This window comes from Esox lucius, chromosome 1, assembly GCF_011004845.1.
Source record: "Esox lucius isolate fEsoLuc1 chromosome 1, fEsoLuc1.pri, whole genome shotgun sequence".
Taxonomy (NCBI): Eukaryota; Metazoa; Chordata; class Actinopteri; order Esociformes; family Esocidae; genus Esox; species Esox lucius.
This window is the reverse complement of record NC_047569.1, coordinates 2090527-2108756: the sequence shown is the minus strand read 5'-3', so window position 1 is coordinate 2108756 and position 18230 is coordinate 2090527. Positions and strand designations below refer to the sequence as shown.

At 40.9% G+C, this 18230-nt stretch overlaps 1 protein-coding gene across 5 annotated transcripts in view; it reads left to right on the top strand.

Annotated features, from left to right (window-relative positions):
• Positions 1-18230, top strand: part of col4a4 (collagen, type IV, alpha 4) — a 295816-nt gene that overhangs the window by 175200 nt on the left and 102386 nt on the right. For all 5 annotated transcript variants that reach the window (XM_034292008.1, XM_034292010.1, XM_034292005.1 and 2 more), the window contains 4 exons: positions 8494-8661; positions 8945-9088; positions 9474-9581; positions 14366-14547. In XM_034292008.1, coding sequence (XP_034147899.1) covers positions 8494-8661; positions 8945-9088; positions 9474-9581; positions 14366-14547 — 602 coding nt within the window. The remainder of the gene's footprint in view (positions 1-8493; positions 8662-8944; positions 9089-9473; positions 9582-14365; positions 14548-18230) is intronic.

The window sequence follows — 18230 nt, the reverse complement described above, 5'->3', positions numbered from 1 at the left end:
ACCTTGCAAAAGACTGCACATTGCCTGTCAAATGCAGAGAATGTGACAGTGATAAACATATCTCCACACTCCATCCTGGTCCTGCCCCCTGGTCAGCTGAAAAGACCAAATGTGAACTAGAGCAAAACAGAGCAGAGAAGAATGACTTGCCCTTTAATGTCACCTCAAAATGCACCGAAGTATGTAGTAACTCTCGTCAGCACAGATCATGCTCTAAAATCTGTCTGGTGAAAGTTTTCCCCTCAAACCAACGTGAAAAGATGAGACGTGTCTATGCAGTACTGGACGAACAGAGTACCAGGTCATTGGCTAAGTCACAGTTCTATGATCTGTTCGGCATTGAAAGTAACTCCTCTCCCTACACTCTGAAGACATGCTCTGGCACTGTTGAGAAGGCAGGGAGAAAAGCAAGTACCTTCATGGTAGAGTCACTCAATGGAGAAACCATAGTGATGCTCCCTACCCTCATAGAATGTAACACGATGCCTGATGACAAAGAGGAAATCCCGACACCAGAGATAACACAGCTCTTTCCTCACCTCGCTCCAGTGGCTGGCAAGATTCCGCCTCCTGATTCCAGCGCTCAGATCCTTCTACTCCAGGGGAGAGACGTCTTAAGTGTGCAGAAGGTATGTGAGCAACATAATGGCCCTAACAAAACTCAATACACACAATGCTTAGATTTGGGCTGGGCTGGGTCATTGTAGGACAGATCTGCCTGGATGGACCTCACCAGCCTACCGATGTCAATGTCTACAAAACAAACAAACATACTCCCTAATGGCAGAGCCTCATACCATGCCTCAGAAGCATCCATGTCGAAGAGCAAGCAAGTTCTCAATCCCTCCAGCACTTACCAGACGTACTGCGTTACTCAAGACCCTCAAAAGGCTTCAGCGCTGACACAAGCTGTATCAGAGACAGTGTTTTCTTAAGGACGGCAGACGATGAAAAAAAGACCCTGTCAATTGAAGATAAAATCTTCTTGGATTTAATTAAAAAAGAAGTGTATCACACTGAAGACAACCACTGGGTGGCGCCATTGCCTTTCTGCTCACCACAAATCCAGCTTCCTGTTTACAAAGAACAAGCAAAACAAAGGCTATTCTCGTTACGGCGCACCTTTCAAAAGAAACCAGGAACAAAATAAAATTTCTTTGACTTCATGCAAAAGGTCATCGAAAATCATCAAGCAGAACCTGCTCCACCTCTGAAACCAGGTGAGGAATAGTGGTATTTGTCAATATTTGGCGTCTATCATCCCCAAAAGACTGACAAAATAAGAGTGGTATTTGACTCAAGTGCCCGGTATAGTAACATCACACTCAATGACGTTCTGCTGACTGGGCCGACCTCAACAACACATTAACCCTTTGATGTGTACGATCACACCAGTGTGATCAGGCTAGAGTGGTCCCTGAAGCATAAAATCACACCGGTGTGATTAGAAGGTATTTCTAATTTCTAGGTTTAGAACGCACCATTAGAATGCCTAGGTACAAGTAACGTAACAATGGCTGGTCAGACCGCGCTGTTATTTACTCACATTTAGCTCAAACAGTGTTTATAACTTTATTTCCTGATTGTAATTGTTTCAAGACCACACTATGATGTTAACCAGGTAGCAAGCATTCAAATTGGGAGAAGAAGTGTTACTTACGTACCAACAGACAGCCAACACTAATACACAAAAACAAATGATATTAGCGAGTACTATAGAGCATCTTAACATTTCCTGGAAGAGCTGAAAACGGTTCAAAACCATTATAAAACCTTCTATAAGTTACGTTACCCGTTGTGGGTGCTGCTATGCGGCATATTCCGTTTATTACAAAAGCTTTTGGAGACAAGTGTCGCCGCACAATGTCTAAACATGAACTGTCATAACAGCATTACTTATACTTCAAACACGCCTAAAAGGTGGGGGCGTTAAGTTAGCCAAGCAGTGTGCCATTGGTCCAATTTATGTTCTATACCTTATATGTGTACATGCAGCATAAGCGTCATATTTGGGCTTTATGTCTTCAGCTTGAAGTTCCTCAGTATGTGTGTGCGTTGTCCATCTGTGTCCTGTTTGCCTAAGACACCCAAGCTAAATCTACTTCCTCTTCCTAGCAACCGTCTAAATAAGATTTCCTGTTGTTCTACTTGCATCTTTCAGTTTCAGCATTTTGCTACAGACATTCAACATTTTGGCCTTAATGCTCACAACAGTTTAACAGCTTATACATTCAGTATATCCACACCTCTTAAAACGCACACAGGAAATGCTGGCAAAGGCAAACCTGAAACTCCACAAGATGGCCTCAAACAGCACCACAGTCATGGAGGCCTTTCCACCAGAGGACAGAGCGAAGGACCACAAAGATCTGGATTTGAAAGGTGATCTGCTGCCTCTCCAGCGCAGTCTTGTTGTAAGCTGGAACCTTAAAAATGACTGTTTCACGTTCAAAGTGACAAGAGAGGTCAAACCATTCACACAAAGAAGAGCACTGGCCACTGTCAATAGTCTGTACGACCCCTTGGGATTTGTCTCTCCCATCACTATGCATGGAATGGCCCTAGTGAGAGAATTCACATCAATGCAGCAAAAATGGGACACGCCTCTCCAAGCAGACAAAAGGGGCACAATGGGAAGCATGTACTACATCTCTTGCTGACCTTAAACACCTACATATCACAAGAAAGTATGTTCCAGTCTCTCTCTCACAGGCTCATTCTAAGGAGCTCTGCGTTTTTTCAGATGTGTCTGTTCTGGCCTTAGCTGCTGCTGCATATCTGAGAGTCATAGACTCAGACGGACAATGTCATGTGGGGTTTGTGATGAGCAAATCTAAGCTGGCTCCATTTCCTGCTCACACTATCCTACAGCTGGAGATGTGTGCCTCAGTGCTCGCTGTTGAACTCATGGAGCTAATAAAGGAAGAGTTGGACACAGAGCTGCGCATCAAGTTCTACACAGACAGCCGTCTAGTACTCGACTACATTCACAACACCACAAGGACATTTCAAATGTATGTGGTCAACAGAGCAAAACGCATAAGGAAATCAACCACACCGAGCCAGTGGCATTATGTCCGAACTGACCTGAACCCAGCTGATCATGCCACCAGGATAATGCCGCCAGCTCAACTGCACCTCACCAACTGGTTTTCTGGTCCTAATTTCCTCACACAGTCAGATGCTCCAGAAGACACTGACGCAGAGTGTTTTCAGCTTGTTAACCTGGACCTGGACATTGAGATCCGAACTCAGGTAACTACATTGGCAACCTAAATTGCAAATCACACTCTGGGCTCAGACAGATTCCAGCATTTTTCAAGCTGGAAATCCCTTGTAAAAGCTGTTGTTATACTTACCCATGTTGCAAAGTCATTCTCTCAATCCTCACGCAGAGACCTGCGTAAAATGGCTTTACTGCACAAGGCCTTGCACATCAGAGCACACACAGGCAAAATCTACAATTATTAAAGCTGTGCAACAAGATGTGTACAAAGACGAGTTCAAGAGCCTAGCACAAGATGGGAAAGTGTCACAACACAGCTCACTCAAAAAAAAAAAAAAAGCATCCTTTAATCATACCACCTAATCATCAGGTAGCTACTCTGTTCGTTCAACATTACCACAGCCAAGTAGCGCACCAAGGCCGCCATTTCACTGCGGGCATAGTACGCACAGCAGGACTGTGGGTTGTCAGTGCCAAAAAGCTCATATCCAGCATCATCCACAGATGTGTCATGTGCAGAAAGCTAAAAGGGGGACTGGAAAATCTGAAAATGTCAGATCTTCCTGCAGACAGGTTGTCTGTAGATCCTCTATTCACACACACCGTGCAGGATCTGTTTGGCCCATGGAGTGTTGTGGCACGTCCAACATGAGGGAGAAGTGTTGAAAACAAAAGATGGGCTGTCATATTCAGCTGTTTAAGCACCAGAGCAGTTCACCTGGAGGTGATAGTGTCAATGTCGGCTTCAAGTTTCATAAATGCTTTGCGCCGCTTCAACACCAGAGGGGCCAGTTCAACACCTGCGTTCAGACAGAGGGACATACATCATCGGTGCCTGTGGGGAACTGCAAATCAACACAGAGGACACAGAGATCAAAAACTTCATGCTAGATCGAGGCTGCACCTGGTCATTTAATGCACCACACTCATCGCACATGGGAGGAGCATGGAAAAGGATGGTTGGGGTCGCACGGTGTATCCTCAATGGTCTCCTGTTGAAAGACAGTGCCACAAGACTCACACATGAGGTTCTGACTACACTAATGGCTGAAGTCATGGCCATCATGAACTCTCAATCTTTGACCCCCGTCTCAACACATGCAGAAATGCCTCAAGTTCTCTCACCTGCAATGCTGTTGACTCAAAAGGCCAGTGTTGCACCTGCTCCACCTGGAGACTTTAAGATTGACCACTTACACACAAGGTCTAGAGCCTAGCAGACTGCTTCTGGAAAAGATGGACGCAGGAATACTTGGCCACGCTACAGCCTAGGTGAAAGTGGGCTGAGGTCAGACCGAATCTTCAAGAAGGTGACGTCGTTCTGCATAAAGACTGTCAGGTGAAACGCAACGAATGGCCGGTTGGGCTAATCACGAAGACCATGCCAAGCAGTGACAACAGAGTTCGTAAGGTCATGGTGAAGACTGTCAAGCAAGCAACTGTAAAACAGTACTTAAGACCTATTAATGAGTTAGTTGTGCTTCTACCCAATGTTAGTAATTAATGGAGAAATAATAATATAGTAGTAAAGTAGTCATTACGCGAGATGGGGATTGTTCTGGTTGAGAAATGTAAATGTGAATGTAATTGTTCTGAGTCTGCTTTGCCAGACTGCTGGGCATCATTGGTGGTACGAGTGTGTCGCCTAGTGGTGAAAATTGGATAGTGCAGTTTGGGACGTTACTGTTGTTAACTTGTGGATGAGTTAGTTCCCACACGTGCCAAATGGTGAAATACTGCTGTACGGCTGTTCTATACATGTCAGATTCTTAGCAATACGTCCTTTTACAAAAGAAAACAATGCTTGGTGTGAACTCTTCAATAAATCTCCATCTTAAGAAGACGTCAAACCAGCTTCATTCATTGCCTTGTTCGCTATCTGCCTAAGCATTTTTAGGACACAACTATTAGGACAGAATACGGACCTTGGCTTGGTTTTAAGAGATCCCTGAATTTTCCACTTCTTAATAAGTGATTGAACGGTACTGACTGACATTTCCAAGGCTTTTGATATCTTTTTATATCCTTTTCCATCTTTATAAAGTTCCATTAACTTGTTTTTACGCAGGTCTTTTGACAGAACTTTTCTGCTCCTCATGGCTCAGTATCTAGCCTGCTCAGTGCCTCCACATGAGAGCTAACAAACTTAATTACTATTCATACACAGACACTAATTGCAATTTAAAAAGCCACAGGTGTGGGAAATTCACCTGTAATTGCCATTTTCACCTGTGTGTGTCAACTTGTGTCTGTAACAAGGCCAAACATTCATGGGTATGTAAACTTTTAAACAGGGCCATTTGGGTGATTTCTGTTATCATTATGATTTAAAAAGTAGCCAAACAACTATGTGATAATAAATGGCTTCATAAGATCACAATCCTTAAATAAAATAGTGTTTTTGCATGATCAGTCATATTTTCAAAATCAATGCCAAAATTTCACAATTTCTACCAGCGTATGCAAACTTATGAGCACAATTGTATATCACCACACACCAACTGCCCACATGGTGGATGGTAGGTGCCTCTGGTCGCTGGGATTCAGTAGAGGGAACTTTTGCTGTTTACTTTTGTTCATTAGCCAAGGCCGCTTTGAGCTTTTCAATTTCTCTGTAGAGCCTTCTCTTATTTATTTTTTTCTGGTGTTGACCTTTTTGTCTCTGCCTAAAACACAGTAACACAACACAGTTAGTAGGTAATTAATGTGATGTTTTGCATATGCATATATATACATATTTCCACCATGTTAGGTTCATATTCCACACTGTAATGTTTATCGACCTAACAGGGTGGAATTTTAGCCAAAGCTCTGTGAATACGGACTTTCAGCTCCCTCCAAAGATTTTCTATTGGGTTCAGGTCTGGAGACTGGCTAGACCACTCCAGGACCTTGAGATGCTTCTTATGGAGCCACTCCTTAGTTGCCCTGGTTGTGTGTTTCAGGTCGTTGTCATGCTGGAAGACCCAGCCATGACCCATCTTCAATGCTCACCAAGCTGCTTGCCTATTGTCCTGTAGCCCATCCCAGCCTTGTGCAGGCCTACACTTTTATCCCTGATATCTTTACAAAGCTCTCTGGTCTTGGCCATTGTGGAGAGGTTGGATTCTGTTTGATTGAATGTGTGGACAGGTGTCTTTTATACAGGTAATGAGTTCAAACAGGTGCAGTTAGTACAGATAATGAGTGGAGAACAGTTGTCATGTCAAATGAAGATGGTCGATTCCAGTAAACAAAAGAACTCCCGCACCCAATCTGCGTAACTAGCAATAAGAATTTAATGGTACCAAAACATTATTAAATTCTTATTGCATGTAACGCAGACTGGGTACGAGAGTTCTTTTGTTTACATTATTAGATCCAAATAAGGATCTTGCCATTGTTCAGCTGACATTGTTTCTTGAACTTGTAAACCTGAATCCTCAACCAGCCTATTTATTCAATGACTCCTTTATTTTATTTTTCCTTTGTTGTCATGGTAAACAGCCACACACTTGTAATCAATAAAAATATTATTTTGGAACAACATTTGTTGCACAAAATATTTTAAAACGATATAATGTACTTCTCAGTGTGTTAAAATTGATATATTTATTTGATTAAAATTATATACAAGTATACAACATGTTTAAATAACTGGGTTATTTCACTCAATTAACTATTTCTATACTACTTTTTGTCCAAAAGTACAACACTTAAAATATACTGCTTTTTAACTTTAGGTTGCCTGCTGTGTGTAAACTGTTGAAATTACAATGAGGATAAAAGTTTTAAGAACTAATTTGCATGTGCAAAGTTTGAGTATTTTCACAAAAATGTCAAGAGCTGACTTCTTACAACTGGTCAAAATCGTTTTATATCGCGACTTCTGGCCTTTTATCTGTCACCATTACAAAGATTGTATGGACACACTCCGAAACAGGCCTTTTCATGCAGTGTTTGCTCCTTTGAATTCCCGCCAAAATAATGTCAGTTCCTGAAAATGGTCTCACTGGAATTATAGTCTTTTTTTTTTTGAAGGTGAAAACTACAACCTTCCAGGGTGGAAGATAACTTCAGGGACACACTAACACAGTAAATTATAAACATTTTATGAAATAACTATAGTTTCTCCGGTTATATATTAATGATTAGAGAGAGTTTAACACTGTCTATAAAATAATTCAATAATCAGTATGTTGTCATTTGATGGCTTATAGGACTTTGAGTACTTTACACTGTGGACATGGTAAAATGGAACACATGTACCAAATAAAGGTGACTAAATTACAAAAAAGTATTTTTATGTCCATTATTCTGTTTTTATGTGATAAAACTATAATTTAAGCCATTTGTTATACATATTTTACATATTTTACAGAAATTATAAGGAAGTAATTAATGGGGACAGAAATGTTGCTGCACAACAGGAATGACCCGTGTAGTACAGCACAAACTGGCTCTAACCAGAATAGAAAGAGGAGTGGGAGGCCCCGATGCACAATTGAGCAAGAGGATAAATACATTATAGTGTCTAGTTTGAGCAACAGACATCTCACAGGCCTTCAACTGGCAGCATCATTAAATAGTACCCACAAAATACTAGTCTCAAAATCAACAATGAGGAGGCGAGTCCGGGATGCTGGCCTTCTTGGCAGTTCTTCCTCAGTCCAGTGTCTGTGTTCTTCTGCCATCTTCATCTATTCTATTCATTGGACTGACTGAGATATGTCTTTTTCTTTGCAACTCTGCCTAGAAGACCAGTATCCCGTTCACTGTTAACGTTGAGATGGTGTTTTGCTGTGAAAAGTATTAAAATAAATTGTGGTTTGAAAGCAAGTCAGTGATTTGCATGAGCTCCCGTGGAATGCAAAACTGAGGCAATATTTCACCTTCTATATTACTTTACCAAGCCACATGTTTGTGATTATCAAAATGTCTTGCATTTGTGAATGACTTAATCAACATAATGGCCATTTAAAAAGCCAGTGTTCATATGATTGTGTTCATATGGATGTGAAAGTACTCGTATGGATGTGAAAGCCAGTGTTCATATGGATGTGAAGGTGCTCTTGTTCCTCATTTGTCTGTCTACAAAGAAATTAGAAGGATGTCTGTAGGTCTCATGTTTTCTAATCTGTAGTATCATATATTTGTACTTTATTAATTTAAAATATTTCGTACTGATCTTCTTACTGAATCTGTAACAAAAGTAAAATGATGGGAAATAAATAATATTAACATAAGCAGTTAGGGTAAAATATATTTTTGCAATGTGTGTGTTTCAGGTTATCCAGGTGAGAAGGGTGATAACGGAGAGCATGGTCTGTCCAGAAAGGGTCAAAAAGGAGCTCCAGGAAAACCGGGCCCTCCCGGATTTCCTGGTTATTCTGGCACCCAGGGTCCTATTGGGCAATTAGGGGAACCTGGAATACCAGGGGCCCCAGGACAGAAAGGTAAGAGAGGCACCAAGTCACCCTAAACAGTGGTTAGTAACATGAATGAACAAGGACATGCATTGTAAGGGTCTGAAAGTATGGACAGTATTCACTGTATAATACGATGTAACTCTGTTTAAAGTTTTTTATACACTTTTTATGCCATGAAATTACACCTGTCCTATTTTATTATATCTCACTTTTAATCAGTCAGATTATACTAGCCTTGAATATATATTTGTCCATGATGACCTATGTTTGCAGCCCTGCATTGATAGCTCATGTTATGTCCTTTGTTCAGGTCCCAAAGGGGTACCTGGCAGAGATGGATCAGCGGGTAATCAAGGGAGGATTGGAGCAGCAGGACCCCCGGGAAGGAAAGGAGAGAGGGGGTTTGACGGGCATCAAGGCAAACAAGGAAATGAGGGCCTAAAAGGAGAAAAGGGTATGTGTATACGTCAACATAGAAATAAGGAAACCCTGTGCTAACCCTATTCAATGCAGTGGTCGTAGCATAAAGCAATGTCTTACATCTAAAGTAGATCTGTAATTTTAGCATATTTTTGGAGTGCTGTTGAGAATGTTTGATTTCCAACTCATTAGCATTTTCTTATATTATGTGAGTGCAGTTGAGTCTTTAATATTGTCCTTATTACCATTTCAGCACATTACTGGAGCTGAATTGAGAATCTTCAATACTCTCCTGGTTTCTTTGCTGCAATTTGTCAAAATACATTGAGACAAAATACTATAGATTTAACATTGTCTTAATTTTCTGTATTGATGTAACTAAAGATGGGGATAACTCCGTGATTGTCACTATGTCCCAGGTAGCAGAGGTTCCCCTGGGTTACCAGGTGTAATCAATGCCATTCCTATCAAGGGACAACGAGGAGCTCCTGGAGCCCCAGGTCTGGATGGTGGCACTGGTGCAAGAGGTGAAATAAATGCTCCGATCACAGTAGAGTTTCCCTTGAAATTTTGATTGCTTACAACACTACACTGCTCCCAGATTCAGGTAATGGGAGTGACAAAAACAGAACTTAATCTTTCTAGATATAGTTAGGTCCGGAAATAATTGGACAATGAGTTTTGTTATTTTGGCTGTTTACCACAAAAGTAACAGTTAAATAATAAATATGGACCTAGTGCAGTCTCTCAGCTTTAATTTGAGGGTATTCACATCCAAATTGGAGGAAGGGTTTAGGAATTACAGCCCCCTGATTTTCAAGGGACCAAATGTAATTGGAAAATGTACTCAAAAGCTGTTTCGTGGACAGGTGTTGGCTATTCCTTCATTATTTATTCATCAGTTAAGCATGTTAAATGTCTGGATATGATTGGTTGTGTGGCATTCACATTTGGAAGCTGTTGCTGTGAACACGCAGTCAAAGGAGCTCTCAAAACAAGTGAAACAGGCCATCCTTAGGCTGCAAAAAAATACACCAGAGAGATAGCAGGAACATTTGGAGTGGCCAAATCAACAGTTTTGGTACATGCTGACAAAAAAATAACGCACTGGTGAGCTCTGGAGCACTAAAAGGCCTGGATGTCCACGGAAGTCAACAGTGGTGGATGATCGTAGGATCCTTTCCATGGTAAAGAAAAAACCCATCACAGAATCCAGCCAAGTGAAGAACACTCTCCAGGAGTTAGGCATATCATTATCCAAGTCTACCATAAAGAGAGGACTTCACAAGAGCAAATACACCACAAGGTGCTCATGATACGAAGCATACCACATAATCTGTAAAACACAGTGGCGGCAGAGTGATGGCATGGGCAGGCATGACTTCCAATGCCGCTGGGTCTATAGTGTTTATTGTTGATGTGAAAGAAAGAAAACGCAACAGGATTAATTCTGAAGTGTATAGGGATATATTATCTGCTCAGATTCAGACAAATTCAAAGTTGATTGGACAGCATTTCTTAAGGCAAAGAAGTGGAATATTCTGCAATGGTCGAGTCAATCACCTGATCTCAACCCAATTGAGCATGCATTTCACTTGCTGAAGACACAATTTAAGGCAGAAAGACCCATGAACAAACAACAACTGGAGACAGCTGCAGTGAATGCCTGGCAATCCATCACAAAGGAGGAAAACAGCATTTGGGGATGTCCATGCGTTCCAGATATCAGTCATTGCCTGCAAAGGATTCTCAACAAACTGCTTAGGAGCTCCTGACCCAGCTTGTGCGAGGCCCATCGTTGTAAAACAGGGGGAGGATGTGCACCCACTTTTCCCACACTGTCCTGATGGCAGCTAGCTTGTCTCTCTGACATCGAGCTGGTCTGTTGTCTCAGTTATCAAAGTGGATAATCTGGGAAATTATGTGGATGTTTTCCAAAGACATTGTGGCACGGAAAAGTTATCTGCCAGATTCTGCATCCCACAGGAATTCTGTGGATTCCCCTTTGGACCTGAAAACTCCAGCAAGGATAACAACCCCAAAGTAGGCATGTAAATGGCTTTGGTCCATCTCCTTCCACCTCTCTACAAAAACTTGCTTTCCTTATAAATTAGTGCAACCCAGAATCATTTTCTGGATGGAATCTGGGATGAAAACCCCAAAAGAAGACTTGAATTTTTTTTTTTTTTTAAATGAACATTTTATTCACACTCACCTAAAGGCTTATTAGGAACACCATACTAATACTGTGTTTGACCCCCTTTCGCCTTCAGAACTGCCTTAATTCTACATGGCATTGATTCAACAAGGTGCTGAAAGCATTCTTTAGAAATGTTGTCCCATATTGCTAGTTGATAGCATCTTGCAGTTGATGGAGATTTGTGGGATGCACATCCAGGGCACGAAGCTCCCGTTCCACCACATCCCAAAGATGCTCTATTGGGTTGAGATCTGGTGACTGTGGGGGCCATTTCAGTAAAGTGAACTATTTGTCATGTTCAAGAAACCAATTTGAAATGATTCGTGCTTTGTGACATGGTGCATTATCCTGCTGGAAGTAGCCATCAGAGGATGGGTACACGGTGGTCATAAAGGGATGGACATGGTCAGAAACAATGCTCAGGTAGGCCGTGGCATTTAAACAATGCCCAATTGGCACTAAGGGGCCTAAAGTGTGCCAAGAAAACATCTCCCACACCATTACACCACCACCACCACCAGCCTGCACAGTGGTAACAAGGCATGATGGATCCATGTTCTCATTCTGTTTACGCCAAATTCTGACTCTACCATCTGAATATCTCAACAGAAATCGAGACTCATCAGACCAGGCAACATTCTTCCAGTCTTCAACTGTCCAATTTTGGTGAGCTTGTGCAAATTGTAGCCTCTTTTCCTATTTGTAGTGGAGATGAGTGGTACCCGGTGGGGTCTTCTGCTGTTGTAGCCCATCCACCTTAAGGTTGTGCGTGTTGTGGCTTCACAAATGCTTTGCTGCATACATCGGTTGTAACGAGTGGTTATTTCAGTCAAAGTTGCTCTTCTATCAGCTTGAATCAGTCGGCCCATTCTCCTCTGACCTCTAGCATCAACAAGGCATTTTCGCCCACAGGACTGCCGCATACTGGATGTTTTTCCCTTTTCACACCATTCTTTGTAAACCCTAGAAATGGTTGTGCATGAAAATCTCAGTAACTGAGCAGATTGTGAAATACTCAGACCGGCCTGTCTGCCACCAACAACCATGCCACGCTCAAAATTGCTTAAATCACCTTTCTTTCCCATTCTGACATTCAGTTTGGAGTTCAGGAGATTGTCTTGACCAGGACCACACCCCTAAATGCATTGAAGCAACTGCCATGTGATTGGTTGATTAGTTAATTGCATTAATGAGAAATTGAACAGGTGTTCCTAATAATCCTTTAGGTGAGTGTATGTTCATGTTATTTATGTTAATTTGTCCAATTACATTTGAGCCCCTGAAATAACGGGACTGTGTATGGTAATGGTAGCAATTCCTAAACGTTTCATACAATATTTTTGTCCCTTGAATTAAAGCTGAAAGTCTGCACTTCATCTGCACCTCTGTTGTTTCATTTTAAATCCATTGTGGTGGCGTACAGAGCCAAAATTATGAAAATTGGGTCAGTGTCCAAATATTTCCAGACCTTACTTTATTTGCACTGGCTATTGTTTGATAATATAGTATAATATAATACAGGTGCATCTCAAAACATTTTAATATCGTGGAAAAGTTCACTTTAAAATAATCTAGATTCATTACATAATAAAATGAACATTTCAAACCTTTTTTGTTTCAATCTTGATGGTTATGGTTTACAGCTCATGGAAATAAAAAATCCATTATCCCAAAATATTAGAATAAAATTCAGAAATGTCGACCTAAGAAGAACACTAATCAGCTAATTAACTCCCTGAGCCTTCAATCTCTCAGTCTGGTTCAGTACACACAACCACAATCATGGGGAAGACTGCTGGCTTGACAATTGTCCAGAAGACACTTGTTGACACCCTCAACGAGTAGGGTAAGCCACAGAAGGTCATTCCTGAAAAGGCTGGCTGTTCACCAATTGCTGTATCAAAGCATATTAATGGAAACCTGACTGGAAGGGAATAGTGTGATAGGAAACATTGCTCAAGCAACAGGGATGACTGGAGCCTTGGGAGGATTGTCAAGCAAAGCCGATTCAAGAACTTAGGGGAGCTTCACAAGGAGTGGACTGAGGCTGGAGTCAGTGCATCAAGAGCCACCACGCACTAAAATGGGCTACAAGTGTTGCATTCCTAGTGTCATGCCAATCCTGAACCAGAGAAAACGTCAGAAGTGTCTTACCTGGGCAAAGGAGAAAAAGAACTGGACCATTGCTCAGTGGTCCAAAGTCCTCTCTTCAGATGATAGTACATTTTGCATTTAATTTGGAAATCAAGATCCAAGACTCTGAAGGAAGAGTTGAGAGGCACAGAATCCAAGTTGCTTGAAGTCCAGTTTGACGTTTCCACAGTCAGTGATGATTTGGGGTGCCATGTCATCTGCTGGTGTTGGTCCCCCCCTGTGTTTTATCTAGTCTAAAGTCAATGCAGCTGTCTACCAGGAGATGCTGACAAGCTTTATGGAGATGCTAATTTCATTTTCCAGCAGGACTTGGCACCTGCCCATAGTGCCAAAACGACTGGTAACTGGTTTGTTGCCCATGGTATTACTGTGCTTGATTGGCCAGCCAACTCACCTGACTTGAACCCTATAGAGAATCTATCAAGAGAATTCCTCTTGAATTGTCAAGAAGAAAATAAGATACACCACACCCAACAACACAGATGACCTGAAGGACGGTATCAAAGCAACCTGGGCTTCCATTATGCACACCTCAGCAGTGCCACTGGCTGATTGCCTCTATACCACGCTGCATTAATGTAGTAATTCATGCAAAAGGAGCCCCAACCAAGTATCGAGTGCATAAATTAACATACTTAGGAAACTTTTGCAGGTGTTTTGAGTTAATTTGCTGATTAGAGCTCTTCTCAAGTCAACATTTCTGTATTGTACATTTTTTTTAATAATATTTTGAGAAACTTAAGCCGAAATCATCGCGATTGAAATAAAAAATTTTGAATGCTTGAAATGTTTCACTTTATGTGTAGTTAATCTAGAATATATGTGTCACTTTTTTATTTGAATTATGGGAAATAAAATAAATAATTACATAAACTTATTTCTTTTTTTTTTTTTATCAGTGAATAGCACATTCTGGCTGCAAGCACAATTCCAAATTGAATTAATTATAATTCCCAGGTGACAAGGGTCCTGCAGGAAGATGTGGTCCACCAGGTAACTCTGGGCTTGGGGGGCCTCTTGGTGTAGAGGCTGGGCCACGAGGACCACCAGGTACCTGTGGTCTCCCAGGTGTACCTGGTACACCTGGCCTCACCGGCCAGAGGGGCATCATAGGCTTTCCTGGAGAGACTGGTGATCAGGTATGGATGTCAGGCAGGTAGTCAAGTAATAAGGGTTGCAATAACAACAATAAATAGCCATTTGTTGTTTTGTAATAAAAAAAAATATTACGCAATAGCTACCTAACCAATTTACAAACCGTTTAGCTACAAGATGTTTCTTGAGTTAACCTATTTACATACAGTTGTTTCAGCTAATGCTAGCTAACGTGGAGTTGTTGCTAAAATGTATAATGATGTTAGCCCACATCTTCCTAACTTAGGCTAACATAGAGTTGTTTTTAAACTGTTCAGCAATGCTAGCTAACTTTTCTCTACTGTTATTAAACAGCTTACCTCCAGAGAACACCACTCTCTCATATTCTTTGTTGGATTTACAGCCTTTAAAACTCAGCTACACCGACCTCAATTTCATTTCTTGATGCATTTTGCATTTTAAAGACAATGGACTTATTCATGAAACGTGTGAACAACCAAATTTTATCTCAAAATGATCGTATGATAATTTGACCAACAGAGCTGGTATTCATCAATATTATCTCACGTCTGCTCCGAGACAGTGTAAACCAACGTCAAAAAATTATATTTTACTTGATCATCATTATCATGCAAAACAAAAATCGTAACAGCCTTGGTAACAACAACCACATATTAAAATTACAATGATAGGTAATATAAAATAAGACGAAGAACATTATACACAAGTACCACAATATCAAATATTGTATCACTACCGTAGGCTTTTTTAAAATTATTTATTTATTTCACTTTATTCAGCATTTTCTTTCATCTGTTGTTATAATTTCAGTGGCTGGCATCATGATTAACTAACAGGTCTTAAATTGACATTAGTTACCCTAATGATGCTCTTTTAAAAGACTTTGGCTTGGGGCTGAGACGCGAAAGTGTTCTGTTATTATGAAACATTCTGGGACTGTGCGAATTCAATGTGCCTGGCGAAAGTGTGCATGCGCTGGTATAGAATTTTCCTTTCCGTCAACGGGAGCGTGTGAAATCTCGTGCACTTGTTGCTCCTTGCATTGTTTTCCTTCTAAAAAGCATCTGGTAACCTAAACTTGTTTGATCTGCAACCTTGTGATCTTTGCGATTCTGCATCCATATATACGTTATTTTTTAAAACAACAACAGAAAGCATTTGTGCACAAGGCTTGGGTGACTTGCACATCTTTGAAGGCCCCATTAATGCTGACCAATATATACACACCAACTCGCCCAAATCCTAAATGTCCAGAAAAATGTACTCTAATTGATTAAATATTGACAGATGTGCCTCGTAAATACTCTGCAATAGGTGTATTTTGTAATGATTTGAGTGACCATTGTGCTATTGTAGCTGTTAGAAAAGGCAAGATCCCGCAAACAAAACCGTGCTTCATTTAAAAATAAATAATAATAATTTTTTACTGCTGGGCTTTTTTTGTGATTTGTTTCATTTTGATTGGAGAAGGTTTGAACTTATTTCTGATGTTGAAACAGCTTGGAAGTACTTTCAAAACGGCTTAACTCAAATTATAAATAAACATGCCCCATTCCGCCAATTTAGAGTTTGAGGGCGTGATAATCCATGGTTTTCCACTGAGCTTTCTTCTCTTATTCATGAGCGCAATCTAGTATGGACCAAGGAAAGGAACTCAGATTCCAATGCTGACTGACTTTTATTTTGGCAGCTGCTCAAATGTACTTCGCTGCTTAGGAAGGCTAAATCTGAGTATTTTTTATCAGTAATTACTGAAAACCTAAATGACCCTTAGAAGTTTTGGAAGTCGATTTCTGCTAATAGCCATGATAATGAACTGCCATCATGCATTATGAAGGACTTGATAACTGTGTCTGACAAAACTCAAATGCTAAATAGTTTTAACTAACATTTTGTATCATCTGGTAAATTGTTTAATTCAATTACGGTTTCTGATCTACCTTGTATTGAGGAACCTGTGATATCTGGTCAGATTTTCAGTTTTCAGCCATTCTCAGTCTCACTTTTTATCGATCTCTCAAAGGCTTTTGATACAGTAGATCACACTATACTGAAGCAAAGGTTTGAAATCTACTGACACCCTTTATCATGGAGCACTGAGATTTATCTTAAACTGTCAAGCACTTACACACCATCGTTTTAAACTAAAAGATCTTGTCTCTCTTTGTATTTTTAAATCATTGATGATGGACTTGGAATCTGATTCCCTTACTTGTCAATGTTTTTAATAATGTTCTATCAGAATCTGCAGAATAATGGTGTAATTGTCTTAAGGTTGTATTGATTACACCATGTTCCAAATTATTATGCAAATTATATTTTACACAGATTTTCCAAAATAGTCGATGCAAATGACAGTCAGTATAACTTTCAAGTCATAAACTGTCAGGGTATAAGTCAAATTTCATTGAACAAATGAAAACAGTATTTTTTCCTAAAATAATAAACTCAAAATTCACTGTTCCAAATAATCATGCATAACAGAGTTGCAAAACATTTTATAGGTTGTAAAGAACTGAAAATGGTCATTTGTTGAACTTGCAGCATTAGGAGGTCATATTTACTGAAATCAAAAGCTATTTCATTCAAACATCTTAACAGGGCAAGTTACATGTTAACATAAGACCCCTTCATTGATATCACCTTCACAATTTTTGCATCCATTGAACTTGTGAGTTTATGGAGAGTTTCTGCTTGAATTTCTTTGCAGGATGTCAGAATAGCCTCCCAGAGCTGCTGTTTTGATGTGAACTGCCTCTCACCCTCATATATCTTTTGCTTGAGGATGCTCCAAAGGTTCTCAATTGGGTTGAGGTCAGGGGAGGATGGGGGCCACACCATGCGTTTCTCTCCTTTTATGCCAGCAGCCAATGACACAGAGGTATTCTTTGCAGCATGAAATGGTACATTGTCATGCATGAGGATGATTTTGCTACGGAAGGCACAGTTCTTCTTTTTGTACCATGGAAGAAAGTGGTCAGTCAGAAACTCTAAATACATTGCCGAGGTCATTTTCACACCTTCAGGGACCTTAAAGGGGCCTACCAGCTCTCTCCCCATGATTCCGGCCCAAGACATGACTCTGCCACATCCTTGCTGACGTTGCAGCCTTATTGGGACATCCACCAACCATCCACTACTCCATCCATCTGGACCATCCACCAACCATCCACTACTCCATCCATCTGGACCATCCAGGGTTGCACGGCACCAACCAGTAAACAAGACTGTTTGGAAATTAGGCCCACTGCAACCGTTTCTGCTCGTGAGCATTGGTTAGGGGTGGCCGAATAGTAGGTTTATGCACAACTGCAAGCCTCTGGAGCACAGGTGTCAAACCGGTTCCACGGAGGGCCGAGTGTCTGCAGGTTTTCGCTCTCACCTTGTACCTGATTGATTAATTAGTTCACTAATTGGTTAATTTCTACCCCCACCTGGTTGTTCAGGTCTGACCTGGGAACCAATTTAAAGGAAAACCCAAAGACCTGCAGACACTCGGCCCTCCGTGGAACCGGTTTGACACCCCTGCTCTGGAGGATCCTACACCTTGAGGTTTGCGTGACTCCAGAGGCACCAGCGGCTTCAAATGCCTGTTTGCTACTTTGTAATGGCAGTTTAGAACCTGCTCTCTTAATCCGATTAATTTGTCTGGCAGTAACCTTCCTCATTGTGTCTTTATCTGCACTAACCTGTCTGTGCTCTGAAT